Raw genomic sequence first — 24082 nt, forward strand, 5'->3', positions numbered from 1 at the left:
TCCTATATTGAATGAACCGGCGAGTACTTGATATAAATAAATACCAGACTGAAGTTAATTATGTTAAAGAGGAACGGGTTCGGAGAGACGCGTTTCCAGCCGGATGAGTTAAACCGCGGTACGAGGTCAGACGCAAGAAGCACAACAGAAACAGAAAACCAACCAGATGAAAGCTGCTCTTCTTCTCACAGGTGGTTTAGATACATGTGTGCGAATTCAGCATTTCTACAGAGACACGTCAGGTGTATAGGTCAGTGTTGGAACATCTCAGACATGGTCTGAGGATTTAAGCTCGCAAATCGTACGGGAGTTTTCTTGCTAGCTTTAGCATATCTCATGTCAGCTGCTGCTTTGATGTGTTACAACTTGGTATTTTCACTCTTAAAACGTTGGTATATTCCAAGTGTGGCTAGTTATAGGCGTGTCCTTCTGCAGTCCGAATGCTAAAATACGAATCTTTAAAACCATGAAGGAGTTTTTGAAGAAGACCCACAGCCTCTTTCTGAAGATCGCTCTGTTTCCTAGCACGTTAGGCAGGACAGGTCCGCGGCCAGCTGCTTCGGAGGTGTTAACCTGTCACCTGCAGCAGCGCAGACTTCCTCCGTGGACTTCATACTGTGTCCGCTACAGCTCCGTCCACAATGACCAGTTTGGAATGTCAAACTTTAATTGGAGAGTTCAGGGATCCAACTACCACATTCTGAGAACGGGATGTTTCCCCTTTATTAAATATCACTGCACTAAAGCGCCTCCTCAGAAGCTGGATTTTGAAGACAGATTTTTCACCATGTTAAAAGTTATTAATCTGGGTCAGTATTTCTTCCACGTTGCTGTCATTGTTACATACTTGTATTTTATTTCCAATACAACAGAGTCCATATATTCAGTGTCCCTTTAAACTGCAGGTATCCCTTGTTTGGCCTATGGCATTGGCTGCTGGATGGTGGTGGGAGCATCAGAAACAGTACAGACGAGTGTCGGACCTGTTACAGTCTATTTTGCCTACAAAGAGGAGGAAGGTGCACAGTACTGAAGTGAAGAGGAAACAAAGTAACTTGAATGTGTTTTCAGGAGGATATTATCTACCAAGCTGCTGTATTTTTGAAACCATTAAAGAGGAGCCTTTGTGTTTTTTTTCTTTGCTTTTGGTCCTATATGCTATTTTAATTATCGACGCTCCTGTTATACAGAGTTTAATAGTGAGGTCATCTTACATTCAAGCAATCCCTGTGAATGAATGCTTTGAAGTCAGACTGCTCTGAACACTAAGTTGCATTTTTGCTACTGTTGGCTTAGTTTGATCTCAGGCACATACATGTGAGTGTGAGCAAAGAAGCCCTACCCACTGATCAGATCTGAGCAGCCAATCAGAAGGGGAACCAGAGAGAAAACTGCTTATTTCAGATAGTAAAAAAAGTGTCCCAAGGCAGAGCATAAGAAAAATATGGATTTTTTAAAATCAATTTTTCAAAATCCTGTCCTGTCAGGGAGCTTTGCAATCAGATTGTGATATGGATTATTTTTAAGCATGAGTCAAGCAAGAATAAAAACATGGAGCTGGAAGTGAACATAACAGGTCCCCTTTACCGTCATGTCAGTAGTGCTCTAGCTGAGTGGCACATCATATTGACTGGACGAGCAACCAACTTTCACATGGGGTCATTCTGCTCAAGTTTGCTTTTTTTTCCAAGGAAAAAAAGCTATGCACAATTATAACCAGACAAACATTGTACACTAACAGAGAAATGTAGCTGCACTTATAAATGTGCAAAAATATCTGTCAAAGATTGCAGAAGCAAAACAGGAGACAATCAGTTACAGAAGTGGATCAGCAATCTCACCACGGTCTAGAACAGTTGACTGTGGGCACACAAGATCTTTAACATTTTCCCATTTGTTTTGTCATTTCCAAGTAGACTCGTGCTTTAAAACTATCTGGTTTGGGTACTTCCCAAAGTCTGACCTGCATAGCCTCACCTGTTCGGTGTCGTCCTCAGTCATGCTGGGTACCACAAATGCTGCAGAAAGACTAAACTACCATGAACGAATGATTATACTGAGTTTGCACTGCTATAACTTATCAGTGAGAGACAGGTGTTTACCAAATTGTATGACCTAGTTCACTTAGAGTAAGTGTATCGCTAGAATTCAACTTAAGGGACTCTGAGTTTCCAGGGTAGGCCTGGACCCCTGAGATGCGCTTCTTGGACTGCATAGATTCAGTTGTGTTTAAGTACTATTAAATATTTAAAGTTGAAGTTCAGTTCTTGTACTATATTATTCTTTAGCAGAAAGCTTAAGAATACCTCAAGAATAGACTGAAGTATGGAGCGATGGAGATTTTTCATCTTGGTTTTATTGCAAAAGGAGAGGAGACATTATGAAATCAAATTATTGAGAATGGCAGAAAGGAGATGATATAATGTTTGGTTTTTATGGCACTTGTACTTACACGCGTTGGAAACGAGAAGCTTCTCAATGTCGCCTGTTGAAAAAACATAGCTTAAGTTTGTCAGATGTTTCCTTCAAGACTTGATGTAAGTGATATGAAGTGACATAATTTATTTGATGTCTTTTGCTTAATTTTGTGTGACAGGTACAGGAATCTAAATGGCCACAGCTCATTTATTTAAAGTTAAATTAGTGATCACCCTCCACTCAACAGATAGTCAATAGTGTTAGAGAAAAACCAGTGATACAACAGGTCTGAGAAAATAGGTTTTAATTACCAAAGTGTGGCCTTTGTAGAGAGACATCTACATCCCTTCCTTCGGGCCTTCTCTGGCCTTTGATTTCTGGTAATGTGCTTTGCTGACAGGGCACACTTACCCCAGCTGCAGAGTTCCCCTCCCTCTGAGAGGCAGGTTGACAAACTGCCATATTGATTTCTCCTCTCAGCATCTCCTACTAATAGCGTTTATCAGCGACCTCAATTTTCAGGCCTTGGCCTCTTCAATTTTTAGCAACAATGAAACTCTAGGAATAATTTCTTGTCGTACACGGGAATCAATGCACCTTGTGACCTTCGCTGGAGTTGAAGGCTACGATTACTTGCCTGCGTGTTGTTACAAATGTTCTGCATCCTCATGATCATCTTATGCGAGAAGATTTAACTAGACATTTACATGCCGCCTGACCACATTTTTACTTTAACACCCACGTCACAAAAAAAAGTAATAAATCAAATAATCATTTCTGTTGCTGAATCTGTCTTGAAATGTACAGTAATTTAGACGGTGCCTCGGCAACACTTTAAAAATACGACTAGCTTAAAGGTTTTTATTGTAAGCAATGCAGCATTTGCTTTGTTGAAAACCTCATGCAGAATTCATGTGCAAAATCCTCTTAAACAGCGTGATGACCCCTCGCTATCTCTTTAATCATACTAATTGCCTTGAACAAGGAACATTTAGACACACTTATGGAAATCTGATCCTTCGTATCAGGCTGCACTTAAATCCCCCTCCTTTCATTGCCAACCTTTCATCAGGACTGAAAGTGTGCATGGGGAATGCTCAGGCAACCATGTCTTAATTACTCATTGACCCTTTGACCCACGAGCTGCATTGATACTGCCGTATAGCCAGACACAATTGCACGGGGTTGGAAGTGACTGCAGCTTTGTGCGCTGCTAATACGGGCCGATGTGCGTCAGTGAAATGTAAACTGCGGAGCATCTGAGTACGATGTATTTGTTTTCAGGACTTCACCTTTGAGTCACTCTAAACTGCGGGGGAGCGACCCCTTCCAGCTCGGGCTAAGGATTAGCATTACATATCAAACTTTAGTCACCACCACAGTGGGTGCAGGATGCCGGGACTGCAGATGGACTTGTGCAAATTAACAAAATGCGCCTGCCTTTGGTACGAAAGTGATGCCTTTTAATAGCCGTAATCGTGCAGTCTTGTATTGAAGTGTCAAATTACCCTACATGCATTTAATGTGGTAATGAACAAAGAATTAATGCCTGTTCGGCAAGTTTAATTGCACGCTGGAGCTGGTAATAAGTTTTGCCAAGGTGAAATCTTTAAATACTTATACTATTTAGAATTTAGGTAAGTAAGGCAAAACAAGTGCTGAAATTGAGTGCAGTCTTTCTGTAAGTTGTTAATGTTCAGCAGTGAAATTGCTAATCAACTTGCAGAGACTTGTAATTATCTTCTAATTAGCTAATAAGTTCACAGTTTCTTCAGAGGAAAAAGGAAAAAAAGAACAAACGATCTCTGAAATAGTTGACGCAGCCGCTCCGTAAATCAGTTATTTAGCAGGAGAGTCACACCAGCTTTTCCTCTGTCATATAGATATATGGCTTGGCAGAAACAATTATTGTGTGAACAACCCCTGCAGCTAATACTGGCGAGGTTATCATTATTAAGCCTCCGGATCGGCCACCAGCACCGTCTCCATGCTTGCTCCATGAACAGCGGGGTACCTGAGCCATCACTCAGATCACTTTAAGGATCATGCTGGAATTACATGTTTATGCAGCAGAGTCAAGACAACATTGTCACAGTGTTTACTGTCAAACGGCACTTTCTGAATTATAATGTGACGTGAGAATCATTGCGTTTCATCTGGAGACATCTGATGTTGTAAACATGCGCACGCTTTGATCAACTTTGAAAAAGAAATGCTACGGAAAAGTTTGCTTTATTTTTTACCTGCACTTTGTAATTGCTGACCTCCTGTCACTGACATTCAAAACACAACCTTTCCTTTTTCTTTCGGTGAGCAGATAGCCATTAAAAATCTATTATGGTGTTTTTCTTACCCAGGGGATGACAAGGGGCACCATAATTCTTTTTTTTTCTTCACTTCCCCCACTTGTGTATCTGTGCATGTGTTTGTGTGCGTGTGTGTAGGGGGAGGAAGTGAAGCCACTGAAAGAGTATGCCTGCTGTGCCAGTGTTGCCAAAGCTACTGTCAGTGGGTGGCTGAAACGTCAGTCATCTATTCTTTCTTTTTCTGCTTCCAGCTGACATTAAGACTAAGCTGCAACTTATAAATAAATAAGACAATTTCATCAAGATCAATTGCACTTCACATTTTAAACACAATAAAAAAAGAAAAAACGGCGATGCTTTGTCTTCATAGAGTGAATCTGAATTTCTAGTTATAGTTGAATACATCATTGTCTTTGCGTGCACTGTGTTTAGCTGATGCCCTTAAGCTCGTGCACTTATCTTCGTGCCCAAACCTCTTGTTTCTTCCAGTTCAAGTTGATTATTATTTTGCGTTTTCTTTCTTGTCGATGACAGCGGTATGACATTCACTTCATTCATACTTAATGCTTACTCTGTTGACATTAAGAGAGAAATGGTTTTTAATAGTTTTTTCCGCGACTTATCCGGAGAGTGAAATGAACTATCCATTTTTAGGAGTATTATATATTATGCAGTATTTAAAGTTTCAGCTCATTAAAAAACAGACGCCCTCCACACCCCCCCAGGCTGTCTTTTACCCCCCACCAGCATGCAGTCAGGCTCCTCTAGCCACAGGCTCTGCTTGATCTGTTTTTCCTAAGTCAAAATTGAAATACTCAGAAATATTTATTTATTTGTTTATGCGTTTTTATCTCGCTAAGGAATAGCGTAATGTCTTTGTAGCTTAAACAAGCAGCATCAGTGGATTGGAAAAAGGAAACGATGAATGAATGCTTTTTGTTTGATTGATATAATCTGCTACATCGCATATGTGCTTTTATCATTTACTCCCAGACAAAATCATATACTGTGTAAAGACATACCGCGTGCACCTTTATCTTACAGCAGAACAGGTGTCCGTGTGTTGTATGATCACCCTGCTTCTTACTTGCACAATAAGCAGCAACCTGCACAGCAACTCGGTGCTAGATTGGGGGGATTTACATTAAATACACTGATACAGATGCTGCATACAAACACAGAAATGGAATAAATCAATTTTGCTCCCAGAAATGTTTCACATACTTTTCGAGGCAGCGTGATCTCCAATCTTTCTGCAAATGAGCTGCAGTGCCTTGTAATGGTTTCTGCTCCTCGTGGGAGGCCGCCGTCTCAGAAAAAATGCTGATTGAGGGAGAAATGTAATACAGGTGTAAAGCAGACTTGATAGGGGTCTTACATGAGGGTTATGCATTTTAACAGTGATATACATACTGTTACATATTTATCAAAGAATATGGATTTTGCTGGGTTGACTCTTTCTGGCCTGTAGAGATTTGAAGGTTTCTGCTGGAGTGTTTTTAATTCCTGTTGGAGAGGGTGGCTATTATGTTGAATTAATAGGAATTAAGGGTTTAAATTGGTTAAGTAAGCACTTCATTAATCGTGAGTGGATTGCTGAGTGTGAGAGGTTTATAGGTGGTGTAGACTGCTAGCGCATAGATGAGAGAAAATGAGGCCGTTCTGTCTTTAAAAAGCAGGTTCGTGCTCAATAGATGTAGATAAGGAAAGCACAATAAACAGCATAATGTAGAACTGAAATGATTAGTACTGTTTTTAGTTGTGTTGATTATAGAACAATAGCTTCAGGTATTTTTTTTAACAAAAAAAAGTATAAATAAGCACAGAGACTCTCAGGTTGCAGCTTCTGCTTCGTACCTGAGAGTTTTTGTGCACTTAAACTGTCTTAGATCAAGACTTTATTGAATTTAGGGATTTATTTTATTCAAAGTCTCCCTTTCAGTGTGTGTAACTGTTTGATAATGTAATCTTTGGCCTTTACTTTGGGCGTGATGTGAGCTGCTGTAATCAATGCATGGGTCAGTTGGAGCAGCCCGCCTTACTAGACGTGCCTCCCGCAGCAGAGGTGGACTAATTGTTGAGGTGTGTTTTTATCTGAGCTTGCTAATAATGATGAGGGTGCAGGAGAAGTAGTCTGTCCCCCAAGGCTGAAGAATAGCTTGACTTAGCCAACCTTCTGTACTTATTGTCCAACAAAGGGGGAATTCACTTAATGCAGTGCTTCAGAAAAGTGGATAATTGTGGCCACGATCAATAAAGTAACAGAGCAGAAAATGAACGTTTGGGTGCAGTGTAGATGTGTGGATGTTTGAAGGAATCCAAAAGAAACTAGATTCTTGCTTTTGTGTTTGTTTCGGAGAAGTCATCGAACACGGAGGCAATTTTTGGTATACAAGCAGGTATTTTACTTTGCGTATGAAAGGCTGTGACCATCAGCGGGTGTGTGTTTGCATGCGTTTGTGTGTGTGATAGAGGGGGTAGGCTTGGTTGGATGAGCCACATTGTTCCTGTGCGGCCCACTGACATCGCTGGAGGGCAGAGAGGGATGGAACCTGAGAGGGGTGACAGTGATAAATAGCCCTTTTAATAACAGCTGCCCCACTTGGCCAGCTAGTCCCAGTCAGTGTCCTCTGTGTATTTATGCCTATGTTTATTTATGCATCCATAGCATGCAGGAAATCACCACCGCAGGGGTACAATTATTCTTTTTTTGTGTGGTGGGGGGGATTGCATTGGTTTTTACTTTGGGAGGAGGTAAGCAAGCTGATCTTAAACCAGGCATATATTCATTTAAACCTGAGTTTGGTCTGTAGCTGTGTCTGTGCTGGAATATAACTACACGTGCATCACAGAGAGGTCTCGCTTTGATACACAAGCACAAACAAAAGTTGCCAAGATTTCGTTATTGGAAATGTCAGCTCGCATATAGTTAGCAATGACATTGAATGCCACAGAGAAGAAGATAAAACTGCACATTAGCAAATACTGAAAAGATTTTTGCAGTTTCTGAGGACAGATTCAATACTCTAAACGGCACATTTTCCTCAAGAAAACTAGCTTAACAATGGCTCCGCTGATGCTTCACGAACCTTTCAATCTGCATGGCTTTTAATTTTTTGGTTCATTGTTGCTTTATGACTGAAGTCAAAAACCTTTTGTCTGCTGAAATATGACCTCAGGCCCAGGTCTGTGAGCAGGGAGAGGGGAGGCTGTAGATCAGAGGTGTCAAAGCTTCTTCCCGCAGGGTGATGCCGGCTCTGTTCTCACTCAAACCAGTTCCCTCCCTTTAATTGGTTCAATTAGTTAAGTATCTGTATACATTATCGCGTATGCATTTTTCATGACTCCTCTTAACGCTCTGTTTAAACAGAACAACTTCCGGCTATGATTTGCCATTTGGATGAATGTCAAGGAGACTAAATGATTGCGCTAATTGAGTAATTAAAACCAGATGTTGGAGCAAGAGCCAACAACATACACTTTAAACACTTTGCCCTCCAGAAAACCTACAGTGTTTTTGACACCCCAGTTATGTATGGTTATCCCAGAGGTGCCTCTGTAATAGTTACAGTTTCACCCTTGTGATTATTCAGTTGAAGTCTTTGCTATTGAACCAAAATAGTGTTTTTATGCTATTTTGACCATGGGAAATGGCCTGGAAAAGAAAAGCCCATCACGCTGCCTAATGGCCAGACTCAGTGATGCACAGATTCAACGTGAGCTCTAGACAGCCAAAGCACGATATCTCCGCGCTCACCCAATCAGTCTCACCCCCCCACTGTCCTCTGGTGGGACACTAGTGGCCTGTACAAGACTCTTTTCAGGGAGATGATGTTATGTTGAAGGTAATTAACATTGGAAATGTGCCAGTAATGGGAATCAGTGTGCCATCAAATCACAAAGGAGCAGAGTGTATTTCCATGGTTTTGACAGCTGTGGTGATTGGAGCATTGCTGGAAGGCTTTACAGAGTGCAGATCAATAAGTAACAATTTTCCTATTAAAGAAAAATTACTTGCACATTGTACTAAGATAGCTTGTGGCTCTTTCACTTCAGAGCAGTTATGGAGGAAAGGTGTAGTTGAATGAAGGTTTGTGTAATTTTAGCCTTGATGATATTTGCTTGCTTTCTTTCATTCTAGTTTTCAGCACTTGCTCATTCTTTTTGTAAATGTGTTTGAAAAGAAGTCAGACTTAATTCTCACTGTACTCTGGCCCTAATCTGAGAATTACACTGCGTATATTTTTATTTAACCCTTGTATGGTGTTCGGGTCTGTGAGACCCGTGTTCAGTTTTTTTCAAAAGAAAAATTAAACAATTAATTATTTTTTCACGTGTAAATGTGTTGTGTCTTTCCACTCACTCCACTTGATTATAACTGATTTATTTATAATATTTTATATAAAAGAAAAACGAGAAGCACATTAATTCATAAATGTGATCTAACAAAGGTAAAGGGAAAAAATTAACCATGTTTGCTGTTCATATGTCTTGTAATTGGGATGAAGTAAACATCTGTTGAGTAATTTAACATAAAATTGTTTGATAGTGTTAATTTGGAAAGCCAAAACTCTAGCGGGTCCACCAGACCCATGAACACTGGCTGAGTAACAAAAATACGAACACCACACAAGGGTTAAAGATGATGTTTTGCCTTAATGTTCTGAAAATCTGCAGCTTTTACAAAACATTTTACAAAATTTTAAGGTAAATGTTATTTGAATTACTTTGTAGACCCATCCTACAATAGTTTTTAACGGGCTTTATTCACCGACAAGAAAAGCAAATTCAAACTGCTGATTTTATCTTTCTTTTATCTTTTTGACCTCTTCTGTGTTTCATATCATTATAAGATGAAAGCCCACGACTGTAGGACTGCTGGTCAGATACAGTTTGAAGGCTTCACTTTGGGCCCTCAGAACTTAGAGACTCAAATTTTCAATAATTACACGAATAATTGAAAAGATACCAAGAAGCTAGCTCATGGTTCAGTCAGACTGCTTATTAAGGTTAAAATCTTTTTTTTTTATGTTGATGTATATATCATTTTATGGGGAAGTGTTTTTTTAAGAAACATTACATTTTATTTCTTGTATGACAAGAAATAAATTCATGTGACATTTTTTCTTTAAAGGGCATTAAGGATCATCCCAAACTCCTCCTAGTAAACACTGTATTACATAATGTTTTTTTAGCTTAAGCCTTTTTTCTCCAATTGGCTAGCTACGAGTGCCACCTGTAAAGCAATTTGCACACAGTGATAACCCTCTTAAGCCTGCATTAAGATGTTCAAAAGCAGTGGCAAGATTTGATGACAAATTTTGTTTTAATAAATCTCTAGGCCACTACCGTGGCTAATGAACTTAGTAATTACTCATCACTGGTTGGAAGAGTTTAGCCCGGGTGAGATGAAAGCATTGGCTGCTGGGAGCCACAGGAATGGCACAACAGGCAACAATCAACACAGTGTCTGCACAACAATCAATCAAATCTGTCAGGCCCTCAACAGTCAGAGTAATTTTCTGGTGTTTCTCAGAAATGAGTACACCTTGTAAAATGTAGCTAAGATCACTTTCACAAACACCTTGCAGCACAATATGTTTAAACCAATGAGATTTGTGTTGTATGATTTATCACACAGCTCTAAGAAAAATTATTATTTTTAGCTAAGAAAGTGTTTTATGGGCTCCACTCAACCCTGAAGTCACTTCCTCCTACAATGTACTGCTCAGTGTTACAGCTCAGGGGTTTTTATTATTTGTTTTGCTTTGTTTTTCACTTTAATGTCTAGTCAGTCACACATTTGATGTCAGCATAAGGCTACATTACAAGGATCTAGAGAAAATATAATGAACATAGCATTAGAATCTATCTATCTATCTATCTATCTATCTATCTATCTATCTATCTATCTATCTATCTATCTATCTATCTATCTATCTATCTATCTATCTATCTATCTATCTATCTATCTATCATTTAGAGATCAGATTTTACTGAACATCTGTTAAAGTACAGTAATATTTAAATACGAGTCAGAGCAGGGTGGTGAGTAACATTGGACTATTCACAGATGCTTCTTTCTGCAGAGCTCTAAATCATGTTCCTTAATTCCCAGAGCCACATCTCAATCATACTCCTTGCTAATTTGAGAGTCACCCTCATTTCATTTTAAACGATTCATTTTTGGCAAATTTGTAAATGGCCCCGATGTGTTCCACAATTTAGTCAATTACTGTTTCAGCCAGCAGGACTCCAGGGACCAGGAGCATACATCGCCTGGAGGTACCATCTCAATAATTGTTTCAGAAAAGTTGGGAATGGATTGCTAACGCTCTGTTCCACTTATTGAAATGTCAATTGGAGCCAAAAACCCTTTTTCTGTTCTCTTTTTCTCATTCTTTCTCAGTACAGTATGACAGCTTTGCCTTTCCTGAGTCCGAATCATTGCTGAGTGATGAACTGAGTTTGATATGTCCTAATATTTAATGCAAAACCAACTGTGTTCTTGGGATGACTTCCAACACAGATTGTGTCACAAATTGCTTCTCTGAATTAATCCATGGCCTGCACTTTTCCTGTCATGTGTCAAATAAAATGTAGCACATAATTTGAACTATACTGTAAACTGAAATTGTAATTAATTATTAATTAGATGGATAAAATTAAGAGATGATAATAATCCAAATTAGGTCTTAATGGATACTAATTAAGAGGAGAATCCTTCTTTATGGAATCAAACAGCATGACCTCAAGACCCCAATTAATTAAGCTATTATTAGCCTTTTCCTGTCTAGATCTCATTCAAATGAAGGCAAAATAGATTACAGAACCTTGGAAAATGTGTTTTTGGTTTGTTTTACCACGAGGTCCCTAACCCATCCTTCAAGCCAATTAACCTGTGATCAAATGTTGGCGAATGCTTTTTAATCGGAGCCCAAGGAGATCTACACATGATGCAGTGATATACATTAGCATTTAGCTGTTTTTCTTTGTCCCGGCATATGTGCAAGAACCTACGCAGGAAATTGTCTGTGTAGAGTCGTCTGTGCCATTCAGACACAAGAAGGTCAAAAGCGTTTGCTGCCATACTCATTCACTGTTCAGTAAATCTTTACAATAATGCACCACAAACATAAAGTTTATTTCTGCAGCACATTTAAAACAACTTCAGATGGAAAATGTGCTTTAGCAATTACACAAAATATACAGCATACATAACGGTCCCTAAATTAAAAAGAAAAAAAAATCTAATTACACCTTCTTCTTTTTTTTAGACTTTAGGTTGTTGTAAATGTGTGATGTAATTTCCATCAACATTTTTGATGTGCCAGTAGTCCAATACTGTCACCTGTTTGGTTGCCCCAATACTGTAACTTCAGCATTTCTGCGGTAACATCATAAAAGGGTTATTACTGTAAATTATAGCTACATGTCTTTCGCCATGTGGACTGAATTAAGTTTATTTTCTTTCTTGAACAATGACAAGATACCAGCTCTGCTGTAATTCCCCGTTTCTTTAACACACACGGCTACAGGTACCAAGACTTTTTTACAGTAAGAAACCGTTGTTGCAGATCACAATAGGAACACTTTTAAGCTGACAAATCTAGCTGCCAGTTATACTGTACTATAATTGACTGGAAAAAATCTTATGCTTTCTGTATGTGCCATTATAGGACATTTTTAACGGGTGACTAGGGCACAATGAGTCCTAGGATGTCACTAGGCTTCATTGTAAGCTAAAATACCCTCAGGAGATGGATCCATGTATGACTCTCTGCATATCATTTTCCTGTTATCTTCCCTATTTTTCCCATCTATATCTGTTTCAATGAAGGCAAAACGCGAAACGAAAACATTAAAAAAAGACCTGTGTGTGTGTGTGTGTCTACCAGCTTTAGTTTCCATTTTTGATTTTGAAGCAAATTAACGTTGTGTTAGAATTTTTAAAACTCAATAATAAGTTAAAATCATGTAAAATGTTTTCTGTATTTTAACGTGAAGTTAAAAAGTAAGTTTGCTTAGGAAAATGCTTTAAATTGCTGTCTTCAGTTAATTATTCACGTTGTAAGAAGATTTTTTTTTTAAAACTATAAAATAGCCGCTTAGTAGCATCTCTCAGTCCGGCAACAGTTTAACAAACTTTCCTCCACGGTGTGTATTACAGTCATGGTTATTGATGAGTAAATGTGTGTGGTGTGTTCGTCTGTACCGCGGGTCAGCTGCATCTGTCTGTTCTGATTACTGGATGGGTAATTTTGTAGTTCTGTGTGTAAGACCTTCAGCTCTATTCTATAATTAACTTTTGCCTGCGCCCATCAGGTTTCATTCCACACTTGATGTGTCCATAGTGACTGTTACATGCAGCCAGCTTGCCATTCAGTATGTATTAAGCTGTCAGAGTGGGCTGCTCTCCCAAGCCGCCTGTCTTCACTGAACAACCCAGCCTATTAACTCCTATTGACTGTGACACACATGTCCCTCCAAAATGAGCGGTTCCGTATTGATTTTTCCTGAGCGCTGCTCACTTCCCCCTTCCATGCCGCCAAGGGTGAGATCTTTATCCTGACTGATTGTATATGTTCATCGTATCAGAGTACTGTTGTGCAATTGCCATTTCAGGCCCGTGAACCCTCTTTTGCCGTCCCCCTCCTGTGTATCATGGCTACTTGTGTGCAGCCAGGTCTCAGTGAGACAATTAAAAGGCTTGAATCCCCTGTGTCCTCAGTAACAATGCGGTCAAATGGAGCTGCAGACCTTCCACGCAGCCCATAGTCTCCCCGCAGCTTAATGCAACACACAGCATAAGACATAAGACATGACAGCCAGCTCCTCTCCCCCCGTTAACATGCAGTCGCGAATCGATGGAGCTGAATAGAAGGGTGCCATATCCTCTCATTGATGCTCTTTCTAACTGCTACAGCCAAAATGAACCCTGACAGCATGTATCGATGTCATATCAAGCTCCACCATTGAGAGAAAAATGATTATCTGCTGCTGAAATCAGTTATCGACATACTGTGGAATAGCTTCCCCTGCCCAGAGGATTTATTGATACAGTTTATTGCATATAAATATTTATCTAATATGTGTCTGAAATAGATTTGTCTGGTGTTTGTGCGTGGTCTAGTCCACAGAGGGCTATAAGTGCCTCGCTCGCGCTCCCCGCCACTCAACCATGACTCTGCCTTTCGCTCTTGTTGGATACTGTTTTTACAGACAGCATGAAATTGCTTTGGCTGTTGTGACTCGGTCTTGAAGTTAATAGTAAAACATGTTGTAATTACATTTTATTGCCTCTCACTCTAGAAAATCAAAATGCCTTTACTGCGGCCATCATATTGTAAATGCATGTAGAAGTGCTACATGCCACACCATCAGTGGGAAAGGTGCTCAAACCCTGTAACGGGAGAAAAACTAGAACCAGCCCTTTATTACTACTTTTTACTCAAAGCTCTACTGGCTAATTTTTTATAGCAAAATACTGGTTATGAATTTCTACAGTCAGTGTAGTTTATTTCTACAGGATATCAAAAAAGATGTTGTTTTTTTATATTGCTATATATAAATCTACAACAAATGCAATTAGCTATTCAAATACAGCCCAATCTTATATTAAATACATTTCTCTTTTTAGCCTATACAATAAAGGCTCCAACCATCTTTATCTGATGGAACCTCGCTACTATCACTAAACAATGCAGCATCTGTGGCTTTGCATAGCTACAAACATAAGATTTTGCTGTTACATGGCTTTTAGGTGCCTAGGTTATCTCGATGAGTGCTTAGTCATCCAGGTAAGGTGGATCAGACTTTCCTTCATCATCTTTTTTCATCAACATCAGGCAATATAACATAATTATACATACTTATATTTACTCCTAATCAGAGATGGGCTTACAGATTACTTTTTTCAAGTAACGAGTAAAGTAAGGGATTACTATTGCAAAAACGGTAATTAGATTACCGTTACTTTCCCGTAGGAATGCTGCGTTACTGCGTTACTAAAACCGTGATTTTTTTGCTAGAATGTCTCATGACAATGACGTAAGCAAGTGCGACATTCCTGACAACAGCTGTGTGCAGATCAACAATGGATCATATATCAATTGTGGGAGAGAGTATGAGCGTGCAGCGTTTAAAGCGTGGAAGTACTGACCTTACTTTGAGTTTGATTCCATAGAAAGTGACAAAAACATTAGTGTCCGTCGTGCGTGGGAAGAAAACTTCTTTTTACAGCGAAAAAAACCCCCTAAACTTCCAAGCAAGCACCGAGTGCGCTACGACGTAATGGGAAACTCACAGAGAAACTCGCGGATTCTTCCACTGACCGCTGCGGCACACCTGCACCAGGGTAAACCTCCGCCTACCCCACTCCTGCTTTACAGGTGAAAATAGAGCAACAGGACCGCTAGTCTTTGACTTCATTTATTTTCTGCTGTGTTTTACTTGCATCTATTTGAAAGACTGAGTGTAAACACACACAAAAAATTGTATTTTATGTGCTGGAATGTGCAGAAAATAGGTCTAAATATTAAACAAATTTCTTCCAGTCAGAGAATGTTGCATATAATTAAATTTTTGCTTGATGCATAAAGTTAAAAGATTAAAACTAATAAAACAAGTTTTAAAAAGAGACTTTTCCATTTGATTACATTTTGTATGATGGATTATGCAGAAAAAGTAGAACTGGGCTGAAAGATCTTTCGCTTTATCACCTCTTCAGGTTGTAAATCGTATTTTTAAAAAGTAACTAAGTAACTAAGTAATTAATTACTTTTGAAAATAAGTAATCAGTAAAGTAACGGGATTACTTTTTTGGGGAAGTAATCAGTAATTAGTTACTGATTACTTTTTTCAAGTAACTTGACCAACACTGCTCCTAATACACTTCTATTCTTCCAGTTATTTTACATTAAGATGCAAACTACCCTATTAAAATATTTTTTTAAACAATCCTAAATGGGTAAGTTGATGGCTAAATTAAATGGCTGTGATCGGTCTAGTTCTCTTTTTCACTCTTACGCACTCTGTTTTTCAGGGTACTTGGTCGGCAGGTTCTTCTAGCATCTTGGAAATCTTGCTGCAGTTCTGTGAATTTAGCCTCTTTCCGTCTTGTGTTTCACGTAATCAGATCTGGCAGGGCCCTGTGAGCGGCCAGCGTGCAGCAGAACTCAAGCCTTAGTTCATCTTGTCTCTAGGGTTATGTCTCTAGATGTACGTGTGGGGAAATAGGTCAGATTCCCCCACACATCTTCGTAGTATTGTGTGGGATTCTAATATCTAAAGTGTCCCAAACTTTTAAAGGATTTCAGATAACTATTGTTTTCATGGTTAGCAGTGAGATAATTGTGCCTCTATGTCCTGGAAGACTGACACACCCCTGTTACTCCTCTTAAAGTTTCTTAAATTTTACATTTACTGATCCAAATCACTTTATGTAGAGATATTATGTACTGAACTAACACACCACTTCAAGCAGATGTGTAATTTGTGATATCTGGATATATACTGCGCACACAATCAGCTTGACTTTAGCAGCATAAATGAGCAGCTTAGAAAGCTAGGAGATTTTCTGCCAGATTTCTGTATCTCCTCAGGGTGTTGCAGTAAAGTCCCCCCCAAAATAACTAAAATAGTTTCATTAATATTAGAAAGATGTAACTATATTTACTAACCGTTCCTGTTCTGTAGTGTTTAGACGCCGTTTTCCAGAGTCTGTTCTTACAAATTAGTAAAAATGACGAAGCAGTTCAAACCAAACAAATCTGACATTACAGTGTCCATCGGCTTCATGTCACTTGCAGCAAGTCTTGTATCGATCTTCCTCCTCACACAGCACCTGAACTTGACGTGACCTGCTTCGCTGCTCAAATGTTTGGAGGAGGGAAAATGCATTTGTGGCATTTGACTTTTTCAGTTTTTTTCTCACCCACCGACATGCAGTTGTCTTGCCAAGAGGTCTTTTGCTGATCGTGATATTGCAGGAAATTCACAGAGTGCAGTCATGTTGCATGATATTGATTTTTACAGACAAGCATGTGGCACACTGACTTTTTCTCCTGGATGATGCACAACCGCAGCTTCATGAACACGACAGGCGCTCTCAGGTCAAATACATCTGCTTCCCATCCTCCGCTGTGTCTCTATTACAGCCTTTTGACTCTCTGGCTGACTTATTGACCACCTCTCATGCTCGTTACTCAACAGAGGAGTAGTTTGCTGTGATTGATACCAAGACTGTGCTAAGAGTCTCTCTTCGCCCCCACTCTCCAAATCCTATCTGTGGTTTTAAAGCCATGAGTGGTTTTCATTAATGGTCTCTCCTGTTTATGACACCATAATTAGAGTTGAGGAAAGGCACCTAACTACCACGGTTCCACCATACTGAGAAAGTCAATAATGCAAGCCCAACAACTTCTCACACAATTGAGCCCTGTGGAAAATCTATATGCTCTGCTGCTCTATGTCTTTATGGTGCCGTTTTAGAAAGAGGCCACCTGATTTGTTAGAGTTTTGTCCTCCACTTTTAACTAATCCCACAGAATTGATTATTAGCACCGACAGCATCGTTTAGCTTTCAGCAGCAGCCTCCACAGAGTAGATGTAGCGTGGGATGTTTCCTGTGTGTTCAGTATAGGAACTAAGTGCAAGCCTCGTGGCCATTTACCTGCTTTGTAATTTGTTTTGTGCTCCACCTCATGAACATGCAGGGACTCCTGTAAGAGCCCAACCAGGCTGACCGCTATGCATGGGCTGTTTGTGTGGAGCAGGTCATGTGGGATATTATACTAGATTGCCTTCCCAGAAAATAATTCTGCCAGGTGCTCTATTGGGCTTTTTTTCTTCTTCTGCGTATTTGTCAGACAGGATCGTGTAGAGTTACACAGAGAAAGAGAGCTGTTTGAATACACAAATACATTCGCCCATCTCTCTTTTTAATTAAAGTAACAACAAAAAAATAGCACAGGTACTCCCTTTGCTATTATTTGTTGCACTTCCAGAAGAACATGCACTGTTGCCGGATTCATCTTTGATAACGAAATATATATGTTCACTTATTTAGAAGCTATATTCAAAAGAACGCTTTTTTTTCTCAGTGTTAGCATAAATGTCATCATATACTGCTACTTAAAAAAATGTTTCTCTGCTTGACACAATGGGGAAATGTTGAACAGAACAGTTTTCCTTTTGAGTAAAGAGTAGTGTGATTTTAGTTTTTTAACAGTCGAGTATTGCAGAGACCTCAAAGGGCTAAAAAATTTTTTTTAAAGAGTCCACATAAAGTTTAAATTAGAATTAGCTTCTTTTCTTAGAGCCGTTCACCTAGAGTGCCGGTATTTGTAACAGAACTCCTTGTTTCAGCTGAGGCTTTGTAAAACACCATGAATTGTTGATGTCGGAGTGTTCGCTGCAGCCCAGGCTGGAATGTAAATAAGAAGCTGGTGGCTGGGGCAGCGTTTCAAGGGTCAGGCTCACTTCAGTTTCACATGGATGCACTGTTTGCACATCTCCTGTACACCTTAGAGAGAAGGCTAAAGTTTTACATTCTGACCAAAAGAAGAAGAAATACACAGTGCAGCCAGTTTTAAGTTCTCAATACTACAGTGAGTGTGGTGACAAGTAGCGTGTAAAATTGACCATCAAAGGTTAACATGGCATCAAACTAAGATCTGTTAGTTAGCACCAAACAAAAATTCAGCTCAGTTTCATTCATTTTTGTTTATATAGCACCAGTCCACAATGATCATGTCATCTCAAGGCAGTAACTCTAAAAAAAAAATAATTTAAAGTCTTTAATTTAAACTTTACTACAAACTAAACTCACCGTCACTGACAAATTCAGCTGTTGTCAAGAAACAGCAATCTCAACACTGATTAATAACCACTTTCCTAAACAGCGCTTAACTAATTTATTAGCCCACCTGTCATAAAAACATGAAAATACAAATATTTTAGAGATCTTTGACTTTAGAAATGATTTAAGTCTATTTAAAACAAAGAAATTGTATTTTTATTTCCAGGCAAATAGCAGCAGAATTCATGTTAACAATTAATCGCACATAACATTCAACCACTAAAACTATTTTTTCCAGTCAGGAAAAGTAAATGGCTAAAAATATTGAGCTTTACTATTTTACTATTATTTTATTTTACTATTTTTCCTGCAATTTTGTAGAACAGTACATTTGAAAATTAACAGATAACTGAAATAATCATATTTTAGCATTGAAAATATAATGTTGATTAAAGAGCTTTCACATACTGGTGGATTAAAAATGACAGAAACATAAAACATTTTTTGGTAATTATAATGTAATTATTGGTACCCTAACCCAATGTCAACATCTGGACACAATGCATGTGAACTCCGAACAATGTTTCTATTGCAATTCTTCTAATAGTTGTTAAATTATTATATTGTGTAAATTTTCAGTTTTAAGTAAATTTTGTAGTTCACACGTAGCAGTGTGAACACTGCCGTATGAAAGCAGTGTTAATGAGGCCGGGAAAACATGTTGAGATGACAGCAGTTTAATGACTTCCATGACAATATACAGGCACTGGTGTAATCACAACTAAATGTCAGACAACATAAGGCCTGGTGCATAATGGCTTCAAATTGATATCTCTCTCTTGCTTTAATTATGAAATGCAAATTTTGCTTAAAAGGTATTGATTGTAGTTTAAAGGAAGAGCAAGCCGTCAGCCTGAAAAGTGAAGAGAGGACCCTGGAGTCACAGCAGACTGAACATGTGCATGGGGAGGGGTTTGCTTTGTGAAATAAAAGCCAGGGAGGATCTTTCTGGTTAGCTGCCTTACTTTGTCTTACATAAAATGAGATTAGGGATTAAGTAACTACAAGGTTGGGATGATTATCAGTTATGATTGCTACTATTTAGATGCAGACTTTGGTCATTAATCAAAGCAGTTAGTCCCGGACCTGTGAAGCAGATTTCCAAGTAACTGAATCCCCAGAGTCAGGTGTGTCACTCAGTTTGGGAAGCAGGAGATGAACCGGTGCAGGGAGCCGGACTGTGGATAGCTATCTATCATGGACAAACTAGGCTTCCGAGAGCAGAGTGACAGGTCTTGCACACAGAGCTAAGCGGCATGCCAGGCTGGGACGTTTTAACCCTGGAGACACTGCACCCTCTGGCTGGCCTTCCCAGGAGAATGAATGTTATTGCTTGGGATTCAACATGTGCTCCGGTAAACATAAACCAAACCTAGCTCATATTGCTTCACCCTCGACTGGAAACCTAACCTCAGTGACTGAATGAACCAGTATCATAATTAAATCATCAGTGCTTCGCTTTTACTGTGCCTGCAACCCTAACCACAGCAGGAGATGGGTGAAAGGAACACGGCTCTGCCAGCCGGTGATCATAGTGTAACCAAAGGCTGAATAGTGGAGCATGGCAGGAGCCAGTAGGGCAACAGACACCCACCTAACACCCACTTAGACCTTATCTGGATATCTGTGCTATCATTCTTTTAGTTACTCCTACATTATCCTTACTTACCGCAGCCCTTTTGAACATTGTTCATTACAATTGAGAAGAAAGGTGCAGATTTACTTATTAGCCTGCACATTTTTAAACCTTTTCTGTGTTTTTTACCCAGTTGTTTCTGGTTTTACCTTTGAATTTCCAATCCTCAAGCTCCTGTCAAAGCTCAGCTCGCACACCCCACATATCTAGATTTATGTGACGATCGTATGGTGTGATTTCTTTTTTTTTTAGTGGCATATGGCATGAAGTTATGATTAAAACTGCAATGGACAACTTTCCCCTCCCCTGTAACCCAGATGGCAGCTGAACATCATCAAGAGCTCCCACTCTGTGGACTTCTGGTTTCACGGTAGCTGCTTACAAGATAGTCTAATATGAATGGGGCCCTATGGAGCTGTAGCCAAAAATGCTCATTATTGTTTCAATAGGAGTCAATACAATAGATATAGTTTTTAGGTTTGAAATAAATGTGCCTTTCTGTTAGTATTATGCATGCCACAGCACCTCAACCACTTCACAGCATGCAGCATTTTGATTTTATACACAAAGCAGCGGTCGCTGTTGGATTATGTTGTGATTTAATTCAGCTCCTAACATTTCCTGTAGCTGCTGTTTGCAAACAGGTGCCATCAAAGAATTATGTCATCTCAAATCCTTAATATAACTGCTAATCAGCATTTGGAGAATGCTAAAGTTTAGTCAGTACTGGCATGTTAGAGAAAATAATTAACTTTTCTTTTCAACTGTGTGCTGCAGCAGCACAATAGCTTATTCTTTATGTGGTGAAAGAACGCAATATCACTAAAGCAATGTATCATTAATATTATACAGGTTACAGCTGACTAAATAGAATTCAAATTAGATAACAAAACATTGTAACTTTCAGTACCAACATTTTCTTTTGTCTCTCAAACACAACAATCAGCTGGAGCCATCAGACAGTGAATGATCTGAAATCCACAACCTTCAGCAAACTCTGCAGGTAGGTTTGCTCGCTCTTACTTCAGTAGCTAATGGCATGTTGCACTGCATGTCTAATGACTGAGACCCTATCAGAGCTCATCCTGTCGAACAGAGGATATTAAGGAAGGTAGTTACAAAAGCCAGACTTTAATTTGACCTCTGCCTGCCCTTTTCTCTAGTGAGGTGGCTCCGAGAAGCAGGCCGGGAGTTTGGGCAGTTGGTGATGAATGACTGTATTTGGTGGGCAGATTGCTACAGTTCCACACTAATTGAGGGGGTCAACACAAAGAGCAAATGTGGTAATTGAGTCACTTGACTGTGGCTGTTGAGCTTACCGCAGTTCTTTTGACCCTGTAGCCCGGCCTGGAGTCTCCCACTGAGCCCTGTCTGTTTTTGTTCTCAAAGATATTATTGTCTGTTTTATTAGTTCTTTTTATGCACATCTTCAGTTGTCTGAGGGAGGTTTATTGGACTCTAAGTGCTGCACAGTTTTTATTAGAATGATTAAAAGCAGTCAACAGTATATAGAGCTGTCCTGTGGTCGGGAAAAGTCTAAGCTTCAGGTGACCTTTATGTTGTATTTTCTCACCAAAAATATGCTTCATCCCCATCATTTATACTGGAATCATGTAAAGAGATTTCTTTTATTAAGCTACAAGTGCAGGGAGAAAAGCCTTTCTGATGAACCCATGACCATGTGAGTGTTGCATTGAGAAACACTGGAAGAAATGTCAGCATACCTTTTAAATTTATCTGTGTGAGTTTTATTAAAGTTTTCAAATTTTCAGAATATGAGTTTTTAGTGAGAATGAGTTTGACCAAGTAAATGATAAAGGTCTGAAGATTATTGGACTGTCTATGCCAAGCATGCTAAACTACACATGTGCTGCAATATCCTTTTACCAACTCTATTACTATATTGCTACACATGTTATAGTTTTACTTCACTGGAAGTCTGATGGTCTTATTTAGTGTTTTCATGAATAACTCCCGAGTCCATGTACATTACTCGCTTCTACTTTTGCTGTTTTGGCAGTGTTAAAAAAAGCAGCTGCACAATGAAACAGGACTTTACATTATCTGTTTTTCTTCTGATTATATATTTTATTATTTCTTTCTATAAAACTTTAGAAAATGTGAAAATGACATGATCTTCTCATGTCATATTTTTCTAATCTACACTTGAAGATCAAGAAGATTTTTTAGGATTTACATATACATATATTTTAAAAAATGCAAATATTTATAACATAAGAGGCTTCAACTAAATAATAATTGCCACTAAAACATGTTTATTATAAAAAATAATTGCTGGTTGACTCTGTTTTAGGTCATATATTTAAATTAAAACAAATAATAATAATTTTCTCTGCTGATTGTATCATCTACTCCGTTTTCCTTCTCTTTGGTAGATCGCCTTAAATAACATCTGTGTGTTTGTTTGTTTTTATCATGTTCTAACTTCTTCTTTTGAGATATTTTGGCTGAGCCACCCTCCCGTTTTTATTTTGCCAGAGGAGTCATCTTTGTGGTGTAAGACAGGTTCCCGTGTTATTGGATGGAGTTTAATGGATCTGTTGGCCTTTGCATTTGCTTTGCTCCTGAAACATGTGCTCAGCTGAGACTTGGGCAGAACACCATCCATTTACACCTAATGGCCAATGCCTTTGGATGTGTTGAGTTGTGAACAAACCTCTCACTGTGCACGTGTGTGTGTGTGTGTGTGTGCGTGTGTGAAAAGCTACAAGGACAAATGCATTCTGCATTTAATGAGTGTGGGCCAAAGGGAACCTGGGTAGTTAAAACTGAGAGTTGGCGAGACTATTTTGTCCCTTGTTACCTGACTCTTCTGTTGCACCTTTAAACTGCAACATGCCACTAAACTACTCTGATGGTCTCGCAGGACAGATGTAGAGGCTGCAATCCTGTGCGAATGGGATTGATGGACCACATTAAACTCTGAGCTTCATCCTGCTTAAATGCTTTTGCACTCTAAATCTTTTCTGCTATATCGCACTGTGGTAAGAGCACAGACTGTAAAAGGTTTATCCGAGAGATTGCTGGACTGTCATTTGAACTGTATATGTGGTTGATATGTATGCCTATTTATTTTCTTAAATGCATGGGTAGAAACAAAGATGAGATTTCTTTGTTTATCTTGGCACATCTCCCAAAAGCCTTTTAAATGTCCGCCCTTCTCCTCAAATCCTCCTTACTCCTAAGATGTGATTGTTTGAACGCACAGAAATATGGATGTTGTAATTACTATTTGCGCAAACAAGACAGCAGCTTCATTGATATGCTGCCACTGATAAGACAAGAGCTTGGCAGTGAGACAATGGTTGAGGCCACCAGGGGCTCGCGAGCACCAGGGACGTAGGACCGTCCTGCCTCCTTCGTCAATGCAGACAACCAACAAAAGCGGCCTGTCATTCACGGCACACGAGCGTTTTTAATTAATTTTCACTCAGCTCTCCTCGGAGTGCTTATGTGGTGATGTTGACCCCCAGATCTGAATGTAGATCTGAATGTAGCTTTCTCTTCGTCTCTGCCCGTCAGAAGGTCAGCAGTGCAGTCATCCTAAACAGAAGCCCCATTTTCTATAGTCCTGGACTCATGAGGTTGTTAACATTGTCCTAACCAGGGACGTGTTAGAGGTCAGTGGGGAAAATCGCAAGAAGGCTTGTGTAAGAGCATGCAAAACATGATAAACAGTACGGACCCGCATCGACGATCTGTGTAGAATTCAGTGATGTTGCGACCTGTAAAAAACTGCCAGCACAATCTACCTATTAGCCTTTACAACAACGTAATGCACACATCCTTATGCGGCATTAAGACTATACAGAGAAGGGTTTTAATGATGTTCTCGCCATG

The 24082-nt window shown here is 39.3% G+C and overlaps 1 protein-coding gene across 1 annotated transcript; it reads left to right on the forward strand.

Moving 5' to 3' along the window:
* Window positions 1-60: 60 nt before the first annotated feature.
* On the forward strand, window positions 61-1573 carry lg7h15orf61 (linkage group 7 C15orf61 homolog). Its single transcript, XM_086298782.1, has 3 exons — window positions 61-191; window positions 526-809; window positions 906-1573. The coding sequence occupies exons 1-3, from the start codon at window positions 61-63 to the stop codon at window positions 1031-1033; spliced, it is 543 nt and encodes a 180-aa protein (XP_086154908.1). The 3' UTR covers window positions 1034-1573.
* Window positions 1574-24082: the final 22509 nt, after the last annotated feature.

The sequence above is a fragment of the Aulonocara sp. 'chitande type north' Nkhata Bay genome, linkage group LG7 (genome assembly GCF_057382095.1).
Source record: "Aulonocara sp. 'chitande type north' Nkhata Bay isolate Kocher_YH1m ecotype deep benthic linkage group LG7, A_spYH_male_GT1.1, whole genome shotgun sequence".
In the NCBI taxonomy this organism is placed as follows: Eukaryota; Metazoa; Chordata; class Actinopteri; order Cichliformes; family Cichlidae; genus Aulonocara; species Aulonocara sp. 'chitande type north' Nkhata Bay.